General features: G+C 41.2%; 2 protein-coding genes across 5 annotated transcripts in view; one reads left to right on the forward strand and one right to left on the reverse strand.

Moving 5' to 3' along the window:
• Window positions 1–1,888, reverse strand: part of MUTYH (mutY DNA glycosylase) — a 132,273-nt gene extending 130,385 nt beyond the window's left edge. Inside the window, exon 1 of the mRNA XM_069232833.1 lies at window positions 1,439–1,888. The gene's annotated coding sequence lies outside the window, so the exon portion shown is untranslated. The remainder of the gene's footprint in view (window positions 1–1,438) is intronic.
• Window positions 1,889–2,424: 536 nt separating this feature from the next.
• Window positions 2,425–13,807, forward strand: part of TOE1 (target of EGR1, exonuclease) — a 66,376-nt gene continuing 54,993 nt past the window's right edge. The window contains exon 1 of one of the 4 annotated variants that reach the window (XM_069232829.1): window positions 2,425–2,536. In XM_069232829.1, coding sequence (XP_069088930.1) covers window positions 2,506–2,536 — 31 coding nt within the window. In that variant the 5' untranslated portion in view covers window positions 2,425–2,505. Of the gene's footprint in view, window positions 2,799–13,807 lie in introns of all 4 variants that reach the window. The other 3 variants (XM_069232831.1, XM_069232832.1, XM_069232830.1) reach the window with 3 other exon arrangements.

Genomic DNA, 13,807 nt, shown 5'->3' on the forward strand with positions numbered 1-13,807 from the left:
TTTTTATGCAACATAAACAACACTAATCAGGGTAGGTAAACAAGCACATATGTAAGTGAGGTGGGAAGCTTTGGAAAGTAGTAGCTCCAGGACACAACTGCCACATAACTTACAATTAGTTTAAAATAATGCTTGTGAGTGCTATCATCTATGCACACATTAACTACTGCTATACTTTATAGATTGATTTTCATCTGATGTGGTGATCTCCAGATTCCAGCTATACCAAAATGCTGCTGTAAAAATGATTTGAGGACTTTCAAAGTGAGATCACATCCCATCTGCCTTGAGAACTTTACACTGCCCCCTAATTAGAGAATAGTCTTTAGGTACGTGTCTGGTTCACAAATATATATATATATATACATATATATAGAGAGAGAGAGAGAGAGAAAGAGAGATAGCTGCTTAGATCAGCGGAAAGAAACATGCTACAATGACCACAATTTTAGCAACATAACATAAGAAGAGTTGCTTGCCTACACTAGACCTAACTTCGGAGTGCCACAGAAAGCAGACTGTTGACATCTATAAACGCTTTAAAAACGTGCGCCTTTTCCACAAAGTGAATAGGGTGATTGTGCCCTCCTTAGCTTGGTGTTTTCTACATAGCAGCAAGATGCCTTCGGGTGCACTGCGCTCTATAAAACACCAATACCTAGATCAGTCCCTTTAAGTTTTCCCATATCCACGCGTAACGTGATGCTCCAGTCCAGGTTTTTTTTTTATTCTGGGACTTGTAGTCTTGTTTATTCCATTATAAATCTGGACTACAAGTCCCAGAATTTAAAGCAATGGACTGGGCTTGCATATCACACATGGACCTGGGAAACTTGGTAGGCACGATACATACTTTCCTCCAGTTTAAGCTTTTCAGGCTAGAGCTCTTTGCATTCACGGTGGAAGTGTATAATAACTTCAGAAGCACTGCAACTGGCCTTTCACATTGCACACAAGTGGTCACTCCAAAGATTTATCACACTACAGGCACAAAACTGCTTTGGTCTACTCGTGATAAACTGTTGTTCAAAGTGTCACACATAAGGCATTGAAATGTCACATTTACAACTGGGACTCATTTACCAGGCCCATGCCAGCAGAGCCAGTCCAGTTTTTTTCCCCCTTTGTATTCTGGAACATGGAGTCTTCTTTACCCAATCATAAAACCGGGACTATAAATCCCTGTACGGCCAAAAAACAACAAAATCTGGTCCGGGACAGCTGATCACACATGTACCTCGGAAACGTGGTAGCTGCGTGCACATAACCACCCTGGGATTCTGCAAATGTAATCCACAACCAAACGGAAATCTTGGCAGCTGTGGAACCCTAGCCGTTGTTTATGAAGAATATACACATTGCAGGGAGGACCTAAATTGCGCCCCTAGATCTCTTCCCCTTGCAGCCTCCCCGCATAAAACGCACACCATGGCCTCACCTGCATGTACAGCACCAGAACCTGAAACTGTATCTCTTCAGCGCTTGCAGCTTTCCTTTCCGTTGAAAGATGGACCGTACTATCTAATGCAATTTGAAATGTGTGTATTTCGTTTCAAATCCCAACTTTCTTATTAGTATGTTATACTGATATATGTTTTTGAAGAGAGTTTCGTTCGATATCGAGTGAAACCCCAATTTATGTGAATAGATTATAAGAAATACACTGCGTCAAAATTGTTGCTTTGGGGTGAAAGTTACCGGTGCCGAATTATTGGAGCGAATTTACACATAGAGCAGAGTGGTATCGGAGAGCTACAATCAGTTGCGCATGCGCGGGGCTAATACACGCTGAGTTGACCATCTGAGTCAGGCGTTTGGCTAATTTACCAGATGTTGATCGAGCATCTATTATTGAGATCGAACACGATTTACCTGACTTTAACATGGCGACAACTTCAAACATTTGCAAGCACGTGAACATTTATTTGGCCGTGACGGAAATCCACAGAGCTCGTGGTGTATGTGTGGGGCTCAGATAACCGAAACTAAAGATCAGTTATGGTAAAAGCCCTGCGTTTCTTAGTTCGCTATCAATAACGCATAAACCTAAGGTTCGTTACAGAACGCTATATTCAGCCAATGTTGTGCAGCGAAATTCTAGAAAACGAGCTCTTGCATGTGATATTGCGATAGAAGCACGAGTAACCAATATTCAAGACTAACATGTTCATCCCTAATTTAATTGAAGCCTCTCATCTAAGTCTACGACGAGTCAATTCATTCAAATCAGATAGTGTGGGCGTTTAATGGGTGAATAAGATCACTATCACTGTCAAGGAACATCAGACCCATTTCAAGATGGCTGCCACTTTAACTAAGGTCTATTTTTTCGCTCGCCAACTCTAGCCGTGAACTTTGTCTAGTTGTGCTGGTTTACTTTCAAGAAGTGTTGGTCTAGTTTTTAATGTTTTATTCCCGACCTGGAAGCACTGAACGAATGCGTGTGTCGCGTCTGACGTCATCAGCTTGCGACGTGGCGACTTAAGCTCCTGCTGGACTAGATTGATGTGGAGCCGTGTGTCTGAAGTGAAAAGAGGTGAGTGCGCCTTTTTCAGCAGGCGGAATTATCCTCTGTCATACTCATACTCTTCACGGCTTTGTGCGGAAGAGCCAAATCTTAAAACCCTCAGTTGGATCTGCGATATAGCCCGCATTTATGTCAGGGCAGGTGCACGCCTTCCTTTTTCCCCCGGAGAGGAGAGGTTCCCGAGAGTCCATCGTGGTCCATTGGAACTGAACCACCAACTCTAGTCGGCCTGAGCTCTTGCTCCCCCAGGCTGAATGCTGCAAAATGTGAGGTATGAGCTTGCCCTTCACAGCTGCTCTTTTCACAACCCTGCTCGTTCCGTTGCAAGTCCACCGTTCATGCTCATTTTACAGCCAAGTGCTTTATGGAGGCATCGATGATTAGATTTTAGTGTGTTTTTGCAAAAAAAAATTTTTGGCAGTCTTCATTTCACACACTGCCTGTTTGATGGGTCGAGTTATGTGGAAACAAGTCTGCTTGAACTAAGTTCCTCATGTATTTAGGAGTTTCAATATTGTGTTTAACTAATATTTTGGTAACATGCGTTCGAAAGAATAGCCAATAAATGCTTACCAAGAACAAGTATTTCCAATGTAATGGGTCTCGTGTTTGCTCGAGTTAGAGCCATTAGCGTTGCAAATTCCTAACTGGACATTTCTTGCAACATAAATGAAACGGCCGCCATGAGCGTGAATGTGAAGGGAACACCCAAAAGGAAAAAGAAGTTTGCTCACTGCCAAACGTATCGGCAAACGTGCAGTTATCCATGTAGCAGGGTCGATGGCTAAGGCGGTAACAAAATTGCCACAAGAAGGGACAAATGTAAAGCATTTACCATGATAAAGGTTTTTGAAAGGCAAGCCCATAAACAAGTGTTGGTGATGGGTGTGCGTTGGGTGTGGTTAAAAGCCCACGGATAGATTACAATACATCAGAGCGCTTGCATGCTCGACCTTAAAATAAAAAAGTTATATTGGGACTTGACGTGTCTGGCAAGTATGGTGGATAAACAAGTCAGCCTTTGGGTTTCCTGAAATGCATGTAACTAGAAGGATCTTGACAGCCCAGGATTGACACTTGTGTTTCATGTGCTTAAAAAAGCGCTGATGAGTCAAATGAGCAGCTGATAAGTGGGTGTTTTGTACTTGAGGTATGGGGTGGAACCAATTCCAAGAAAACTTAGGGGAGGAAACTAAGACTTTCAGTGTACCAGGCAGAAGCCAATAGTAAAGTCCAACTTAGGTTCAGTTATCATTGGTCAGCTGGGTACTTCCGGGAAAAGGTCTCTTGCGGTTTGTTGTCCCTGTAGCCATACAGGAGGTCAGCCAACTGAACTTTGGAGTCCAATTCTTTTTACTGGGTACAAGAGGGAGCAGGTATAGGTTTTTCAGGCTATAAGACAGCTGGTCCAGTACTCTTCTGCAGGTCCAAAAAGTGTTGTGTGTTTTTTTTTTTTTTTTTCTGGCGCAGCTTCATTGATGCCTCACACTAGTTGGTGGGTAGAAACTCTTCGGTGCTCCCTAAGTAATGGGGTAAAAAATTTAGAGGGACAACCCTACTCTCTTTTTCAGTAGTTTTGTGTTGGATTACTGTGAACAGTCTTAAAGTGGCCTGCACCATGGCATTTTCAAGATGGCGTAGATCTTCAGCTACACTAACCTTGGAATCAGAGGATTATAGGTGTGTAAGGAAGTTCATTATGGTAGTCACTAGCATCTTACCACACCTAACACTAAAATCCAGTTTGAAGAAGGGTCAGAGCCTACAACAAACCAGGAGACAGAAATCTGGTGGGCCAAAAGGAGGGTCCTGCAGTACCCAAACAGGGGATACATAACCATTGTCCTGACCCCTTGTTTGCTCCCTCAAGTGCACCAATGTTTTACATGTGACTCAGTCCTGCTATGCAGGATTTGACACTGTTTTTCCAACATAACAGCAGCCCCCATCCTTGTGATAAGCTCAGATGGGCCACATCTGGCTGTTCATAAGGGCAAACAGAGGAAATAGGGGGGAAGCCTGAAAAGATCACCCTATGCGAACCTGGGCATTACAGTATCCAAACACACATTGGTTCTTTATATAGCACACAATTATAGCCCTAACCTGGTTTGACAATAGTAGTACTGCTCACTATTAGACGCCATACCTATTTTTTTAACCCTAAGTGGCTCCTGACTAAGCCCTTTATTTGTATAGCAAAATACTTACATATGGAAAGTGGTGCATTTCATTCTCAACATTGATTGTATAAATACACCAGTGACCTTAATAACATAATTTAGGTTTACGCCCATGCTGTCCTTGTATTCTTTAATGTGTGTTTTCAGTGGTCGTTTCGTTTGTTCCAACTTTCAAGAGGAGGGGGGGGAGTTTTAAACAAAAGTCGGACTCTCTGGCTTCAACCACTAGGTGGCAGAATATGCACAGCATGTGAATTTAGAAGAGCTTCATACTGCAAATCATTGTTACAGGTAAGTAACTTTTTTCTTCGGAGGGACCCTGGTGAGGTGCAGGGGCTAAACTAAATTATACCTTCTATTTTTTTTTTTTTCTGTACGTTTTTGGTGCATTAACTTTGGGAAGTGGGACACAATGCCCTCAAGATGTTTATTTGGACTTGTCCGTGTCACTTGACAGGATCCCTGAACTGGAGCAATGGTACTGTGGCAGTGGTTACATACACAAGATTGACAAAAATGATAGACGAGGACCCATCTTTCTTTGCAAGCTCTTGAGGTTCTGCCTGCAAGACCATTAAGGCTACACATTCTCTTCCAGTGAGACATGCTAAACTTCTCACAGCACGCACTTTATTGCAGGAGGGGAGGACCCTATTTGACTACCGCCCATAAATGTGGGGGTGGGAATGGGTGCCACTAGTATAGTCCTAATGGGGTTGAAACAACAACCTCTGAACTGTGGCACTAATATGATTTAATATGTTTTATATATTGAACTATAATGTTGATTCTTGACTAAAATCTTTATCAGCCCCTATAGAGGAATGCACGTATATTTGTATGCAGCACCATGATACCACCTTTTCACTAATGTCACTGTTAACTTTGTCTTTAACAGCACATGTAATGTGTTATGATTTATTGAATTAAAATAATTGTCTGATTGTGATCTTATGTTTTTGAATCATGAACCCTAGAACTGGGAGGTTTAGGTGTTAAACTTCGTCCAAAGGAAACCATTGTTTTGTTGTTTTTTTAACGTTTTTTTTTCTTTCATTTGATAGCCCAGGGTTACAGGATTGCCCCATAATAGTTTTTGATGAAGTTTGTCGTAGCCTGTTTCCTTAATCTCTGGGTGTACAGCCAAGTGCCATATCTGAAGGTAACAAGTGTTCCCATTTGGGTATGCTACAGTGTCCCTTTATGTAGTAAAGCCCCATTACTGGATAAACCCTTCAATCTGAAGCACCCCTTGGTTCTCCATGTCTGAAAGTCATAGGTCACTGGCCCTGGTTAACAAGTCATTGTTGCCAAGCAGGGGTAGAAGGGTGGTCCATTTTGCTCCCTGGTCTGCAGGGGTAGAAGGGTGGTCCATTTTGCTCCCTGGTCTGCAAAATACATCACTCTTGGCCTGCGGACTAAGTGGGGGTCTACATTGCCCACAATCCACCAGCCTGTTCGACATAAACGCAGAGGTCCTAAGAAAATTTAAACTGAGCTGGAATATTGCAGGGAACGCTGACAAATTATGCATTGAAAGCTGGTTGAAAAATGTTAGGTCATATGGTATAGTTTTACTCAGGAAACCTGAGATGTCACAGGGTGTTTTGCGGTGTTTATACCTGTTTTACAATTCCTGCAATCCCCTCACCAGCAGGGTGGGTACGAGCGGGGCTAACTGCCTGGTTTAACACAACCCTAGGATGGTCTATTAATTCAACCCCTACTGATTCTGACTTTCGAATTTATTCCAAGCTTTTCACAAGAAGATATCTTCATTTTTTACCATGAAAAATTATCATCTAGTGCCAACCGTTACTTTGCCCAGCTCTTTGATTTCATAGACCAACACAACAGAGTTTGCGTTCTTCATGATATGGGGCCATATGTGGTATTATTTGGTGATTTTTAATGCTAAGGAAGGAGGCCAGCCCAAAATCCCCATTACGACTTCATTTGAAGGTGGGTAGTGGGCGTTTAAAGCCCAGGGACAGGAACACTGGAGAAGTTTGTTGCTCCCCTACATCCCTTAACGTAACATCGAGCTTCTGGACACCCCTCCAATTAGAAGTCCCACCTACATCTCCGAAAGTTGTCAATCAGTAATAGATTGTTTGTTTCCAGGCGCCTGCTAAATCATCAGGTAGACGTAGGAACTAAGCTACTATGGTAGTCCGTAGAGGTGAAAAAGTAGCCATGATGATGAGTAATAATGAACTCAACTCTAGAGGTAACAGGTGTTGATTAGACTAGAAAGGTGTAGTTTTGGCGGGGATTGTGCATCGGCTTTGCATTTCCCATATTCCCTGATGAATAGGTGCCTTACTTTTGAGCCATATTACCCACAGCCAATCAAGGATTTAGAGAAGCTGGGAAAAGTTGGTAGAGATTACTTGATGAAGCTAGTTAGGGCCCGTGCAGATAGTCCCCAGCCCTGGTATGACAGGTAATGTAGGTTAGCCTACATCCGATTACATCAAGATGTCCATAGAGACCACGTTACTATTGCTAGCTGCAGGAAAGCCTAGAAGTTAATTCAGAGGAAACGGAAATCAGAGGGCCGGTTTGAGGAATAGGAAAAAGCTAGTTGCCGCCTGTAAGGTCTAAGAAGTCAGGCTGTTCTGGCATACTGTCAATAACAGTAACCTGGTTAATGGCTGTCATTTTAATTGTAAATACCCATATAAGCAGGCCTACTGAAATTATGCAGCAAGGGAAGGCCAAAGTGTGTGGCACGGTTGAGGAAATTATTTAGCAAGAAAAGGCAAATTGTGCGATAGAATGCAGCACGTTTTATGATGGTATCACTTAATTATTTTGGCATTTTAACACTCGTTAACACTGTCTTGGCATTGTTTTCGTCTCATTGGGACCAGCTTGCCGACCAGATATAGCAATAAGATGTAGAAAGGTGACCATTCAACCTTTGCTAGGGACCTTCCACTGCTTGGCACTACATGTTGCTGCGTTTTTAGTAATTTTGAACCGTTTGTGCTAGAAACAATTTTATTTTTTGTTAGCCTGCAGATTATACAGCTGATAATATATTGTGTGGCAAATGCAACAAATCCAATATAATGCAAAAATCTCAGTAGACACACAATCGTGTACTTCATGTAAACCCTGACTAATATGTTGACCACTTCACTCCGGTTTATAGCCTAGTAGATATAAGCAAGGATGATCTGGACCAACCTCTGCCTAGTTATTCCATGAAGATCGAGTTTTTGTTGGAAGAGGTCCTCGAGGCGATCAATGTTAGGCCCTCAAACAAAGCACCTACGGACTTGTTGGCCCCTCTTATAAAAAATATATATTAATCTGGCATGTAAAACTGGTCTACCCCAGTCTTGGAGACTGGCCATTATCAATTTTTTTTAAAAGGGGTCCCACGGTAACCCCAGCTGGTATAGCTGGCAGGATTATCCTTTGAAAAGTTGTTGTTGTGAATGGGGGATAAATATGTTCTCTCTAAAAAAACAGTATTGGTTCCAAGGACAGGTGGGTACAATGGGGCGATGCCTTGTAAATACTACAGCAAAGCAGAAATCCATTGTCTCAGCATTCATGGCTCTCGTGTATTCAGTAGCATGGTGAGGTCCAGTTTTTGTGGGTGGAACTGAAATCTATGGGAGTTGATAAGGGGCTTGACGTTTTTCTGGGGGGCCTATATTATGATCTCGCTGCTGCTGGTAGATATGGGCCTGATGGGAAACTTGTTGATTCATTTGGGGCGGGTGGAAGGGTCTGCTAAGGTTGTGTACTGGCTTCAGTTCTTTTTCTCTTGTATGTCAATATCATTAAAGAGGCGCTAGTGGCTAAAGGTGTAATAGCGCCAAAGATTAAGAATAATCCTGTCCCTCCGTTAACATAAGCAAGCAATGGGGTCTGCTTTCTAGAACGCCCAAATGACTCAAATCTCTGATAGAGGTCTATAATTAGTTTTATCTCATCTTTGAGGCTGGATGTAAACCCCACTAAGACTTTCGTAATGCCTGTGGCTCCAGGAACCAGAAAAATGCAGTCCTTCTCCATTGGTGACAGACCTGTAATCAAATCAACAAATGTTCGTACTCTGGGGCTACTTTTGATTCACAAGGCTCATGGTCTCCATGAATAGCCAGTGCTAGAGTATGCTTTTTCAATTGGGTTTGGTGGTTTATATGTAATTTGGCATCAGCCATTCGTAAGAAGCCGTTTGTTTGCTCACCCCCCTTTTCTTCTTTTATTATTTATTTTCTTTTTTTTAAAGTTTACATTAGGGAATGTCTCTCGTTTTTAACCTGTTGCTCAAGTATTTGGGCCTTCAAAGAAGTACCTACCCTTTGGGTTGAAGAAAGTAGTGTCTAGAGGCCTCCTGCCAAGTTCTCCTAGCATTATACTGTACCAGGAGCTTGGATTGGAGTATGTTGAAGACTATATTAATCTGGTTCTGCTGCTTCTGTGGTGCTCAGTCTGGAGCATTCTCATTCCTCGTTTAATTGAGAGGTAGTTAAAGACTGTTAATCCTGTGACTTGGGCCTCCAAATTCCCTGGCTGGACTATATCAAGCGAAAGTGCAACTCTCTGAGCAAACTGTATATTTTACTTAGACCTTGTGTGGCATGTAGCAGGGATGTGGAATTCCTATATTGTTTGGGGTCAAGGGCAACAAGTTTTCATGTTTATTTTGTCCTTAGGAAAAGTAGGCCCAACACCAGCCGCACAAACCCTTTGACTGCCAGTTTACAGAGAAGGGAACTGTTTGCAGTTGAGGTAATGAGTGTCCATAAGTTAATTCAGTTCGAATTTGTATTGATGCTTCATTAATGAGAAGCCTTCATTATTAGGATGAGGACTGTAAATAAATGTTTTATGGTCACACTGCACTACCTGACATTGGTTCCAGAAAAAAAAAGTGTACATACGTGTTTGAAAAGTTTAACAATATAAGGCTAATTATAATGCTCCCAGAATGCTCAGTGATTAGATGCAAATGTTTGCAGAAGTTTGTACGCAAGAGTGGTGATTCTTTGCTCTCAAAAAAAATGTTCAGGAAAAATCTGCAAGTAGGAAAAAAGTTTCCCTACTGTGAAATTGTAGGTGCTGTTTCTTTGAAGCTTCATTTAGTAAAATGTGTTGATGCATGGTAGTATTTAGAAACAAAAAAAATATATATATTCCTAATGGAAAATTAGTGCAACCATTTTCAACAAGATTATGGGAAGCATGAAAATAAACAAGCACTGACAAAGCCAATAGATCCAACATTTTTTGTGAGTCTTTTGGTTTTGTCAATGCATGTCTTGTTTTGACGTGGCTTTTGTAACCCTTTATTGTTGTGGGAGCTGCTAGACAGACCCTCACCATTGTAACAAACTTTTTTTTTTTTCTTTCTTTTTTTTCTTGTCTCAAAAAGCACATGTTGCCACCAGTGGTCTAACAAAGGTCCACAGCCCCCCTCCAGGGGGCCCACTCAGCAAAGCACCTGTGCGGAGGGAGGCTGGAGGGGGGAATCCCTCCAGGTTCTTTGCGGGGGGGAGGGGCACCTCCAGTTTTGTTACACCACTGATTGCCACAGTAGTTCCTGGCACTGAACAAAACTACTTTGTGTGCCAGTATGCTCCTTGTGGAAGAGCAGAATGCGATCGCTCACAATAAAGCCATCTGATAGAGAGAGAAATATAAGTTTAATAAAAACAAAATGTCTTTGTTAAAGCCAGACCTAATTAGGGACCCAATTCTTAAAGAAAGTCACAAAAGTGCACCCATGGTGTATGTCTTTGAGTTAGTGGCTTTCATGAATTCACAGTAACTTACAGAAGTAGACCAGGAAATCGTACTCCTACAAAATATGTGTGACCTGTATTTTAGCACGAGCAAATATGCATGTGTAGATTTGCGCGTGTGAAAATCTATCTAGCGTTTTACAAGTTTACTTTCCCTCCAACCACTTTTTTCCCAACCCTGGAAGAACTTCTACTTCTGCCATTGTCAGGAGTAAAATTCCAACTTTTCTCATTATGGGGAAAGATTAAAAAAGAGCTGGGGAACGTCCTTAGAACCTGCAAGTTAGTAGGTTTGCAGACTCCATGGTAGTCCAGTCCTGGAACTATTGCTTACTGCTTCCTCCAGCCCTAGTATGTAGATCTTCAGAAAAGTGGCAAAAGAAGGAAATTGCTATAGTAGAGATTGAAATTGCAAGTATTCAAGCCCTACTGGAGTAGTAGCCTGGCATAATCAGAGAGGATTTTATCAGAGCTCTTAAATAATGAGATTGCTGCCATAACATGCCGCAATACATGGAACCAAGGGGACAAGTAGATTTTTTTTATTTTTTTTTTTTATTTTTTTTTTACAGGACACATAGATTTAAGAAGCAACATGTCCTATGGACAAGTAGATATTTTATTAAATCCCACACCCCTGGTGTAAGGAGGAAAGATCTTGGCTGGAATTTTTTTTTTTTGTGGACCTGAGACTGTGGGAAATGGAAACAAAAGAGCTAAACAAGACTCATATTAAGGATTACATTTTAATACTAACCACTCCAAGTATGTACCTGGAGTTTGTGATGAGCTCATGGAATAAGACCCTACTAGTTAGGTTTAGTCTTGGTACTTTAGATGGAAGCTGTGTTTTCCGCTTGGGTCAAAAGACTGTTCCTCCATCCTTGTCTGCGTATGCGATGAAAGCTCTCCACTGAGCCTGCTACACTTGGGTTTTTCCCAGTGGTTTTAATTTACGTTTTGCGAGCCACTTTTTCGGCCTTATTGTATTTGCTGAGCTAGCCAGTGATTTGTTATAGTGTTAGCGCCTTTCTTAAAAATGCCCTCTGTGCCAGGAATCGTGTTTTTTTTTTTTTTTTTTTTTTTTTTTTTTTTTTCTTTTTTATCTAGCATTTAATGGATTTAGCCTTTCAATGTATTTTGGCATTGTGATTTTATCTAATATTTCTATTTTTTTAACATTGTCATTTGTAATGTCTGCTTTTATGATCATTATTTAATGTTCGAATAAAGCTTTTCTGATAATTTTACTGGCATTTCACCCCATATCTAATCTACTAGGTAGGATTTTTGGGAAAACTGCCGCTAACGTGTGTGTGCTTGTGTCATTTTTCACTGACAAAAACAAAGGCTAAAGTAACATAGTTGGGTGAAATGTTCAGTAACAACCTAACATTTGTGTTGACTTAATATTTGGAATTCAGTGTGCTCTACATATTGGGAATTCTAATCAAGAGTGTGCTGCCAGCTGTGGGGATTCTACACTTAGTTACCCTGAGGCTGGTATAGCTCTGTGTTAATCGGTGCTGTGCTCCCGAATAAAGCCTTCTCTTTCTATCCAAGAGTGACAGATTCACATTACTTAATTGGTGATGATTACCAGCTCTTCATGGGAACCACAGCTAAGGAGTAAAAAACAGTGTAATCAGAAAATAGTGTCGGAAAATCTGTACGACGGTGTCGGGTGAGCGGCTCATTGACTAACTAAAAACAAGGACGATTGGAAACTCCTGGTAAACAACCCCTACAGCACCCAAATAACACGAGGCACTGTTTATTTTAAAATCAGTTGGTTTATCAGTGCCGCACAGCAGGATGTTACCACATGCCCTCAGCATCTTGTGCTTGGCCTTCACACACTCAAACCTGTGCTGCGCTTCATACGGCAGCTATCTCCTCATCGTTTAATCCAATATGCTCAGTCCCTCACTGACCTTGTGTGCTGTGCAGCCGCTACTTCTCCACCGTACCAGAATTTAAATAAAAAATGGTTGCCACACTGGCCACTTACTGTAATACTCGTTTATTTTTTATTTGAATTTTTTTTTTTTTTTTTTTTTTTTTTTTTTTTCACCACTGCTGCTCTCAACAAGCGTCCCTGGCATGTAGTCATGGGCACCTTTTGGAAAATAAGGGGACAAAGAACTACATTTATATGAGCGAGTGGTAAACAAAGAAAAGACTATCTTACTATCTGAATTTGGAAAGAAAACAACAACAGTAATAAGCCCTCACTTCGTCATCTTCTTGAAACTTCGCAACCCAACTCAATAAATTTATAATATGATATGAACTAATGGCCCAGGAAAGGTACCTCCACCATTCTTCCTTACACAAGCAGGTAATCCACCAATTTCTTGGGAGGAGTGGGTGGACACGTTTGAGAATTATTTAGCGGCACTTCATGGACACAGGTTTAGATCATCTAGAAAGAAAGTCGGCCTTTTGCTCACTTAAGGTCAAGATGGTTGGCGGTTTTTTTTTTTGTTGTTGTTTTTTTTTTTTTTAGTACTTACCTGCTATACTGAATCGGGATGGCCAGCCAACACCTTGAAAATCTATACAGGGATGCGAAGAAGAGGTTAAAAACAATATTTATAAAAGATACCAGCATTGTTATGTCCAGGTTTAAATTTTATATGCAGCTACAAAAAAATAGGCAAGAGTGTAGATGATGTAGATGTTTGTTTCCAGACTACGTGCGTTGTCCATTAAGTGCCAGTTTGGAGCTATGACAAATGAACTGATACATGACCAATCGATTGTCCTGCGTCAGAGCATAGAGATGCAAGAAAGACCCTCTGAGCAGCAAAAAAAACATTGTTAAAAGATGCTATTGAGATCAACAATTAGAATACTGTATGAAGGAAATGCAGACAGGTAAAGGGAACGACAGTCATGTTAGTTGTGTTGACAAAGATGACAATTAAGCCCTGGCAGGCACTAAGGGGTTATACAATCTGTAGGAAGTTGGCTCTGTATGCACTATTTCAAAGTAAGGAATAGTATGCACAGAGTCCAAGGGTTCCCCTTAGAGGTAAGATAGTGGCAAAAAGAGATAATACTAATGCTCTATTTTGTGGTAGTGTGGTCGAGCAGTAGGCTTATCAAAGGAGTAGTGTTAAGCATTTGTTGTACATACACACAGGCAATAAATGAGGAACACACACTCGGAGACAAACCCAGGCCAATATGTTTTGTTATAGAAAAATATATTTTCTTAGTTTATTTTAAGAACCACAGGTTCAAATTCTACATGTAATATCTCATTTGAAAGGTATTGCAGGTAAGTACTTTTGGAACTTTGAATAATTACAGTAGCATATATA

The sequence above is a fragment of the Pleurodeles waltl genome, chromosome 4_2 (genome assembly GCF_031143425.1).
Source record: "Pleurodeles waltl isolate 20211129_DDA chromosome 4_2, aPleWal1.hap1.20221129, whole genome shotgun sequence".
Lineage (NCBI taxonomy): Eukaryota > Metazoa > Chordata > Amphibia > Caudata > Salamandridae > Pleurodeles > Pleurodeles waltl.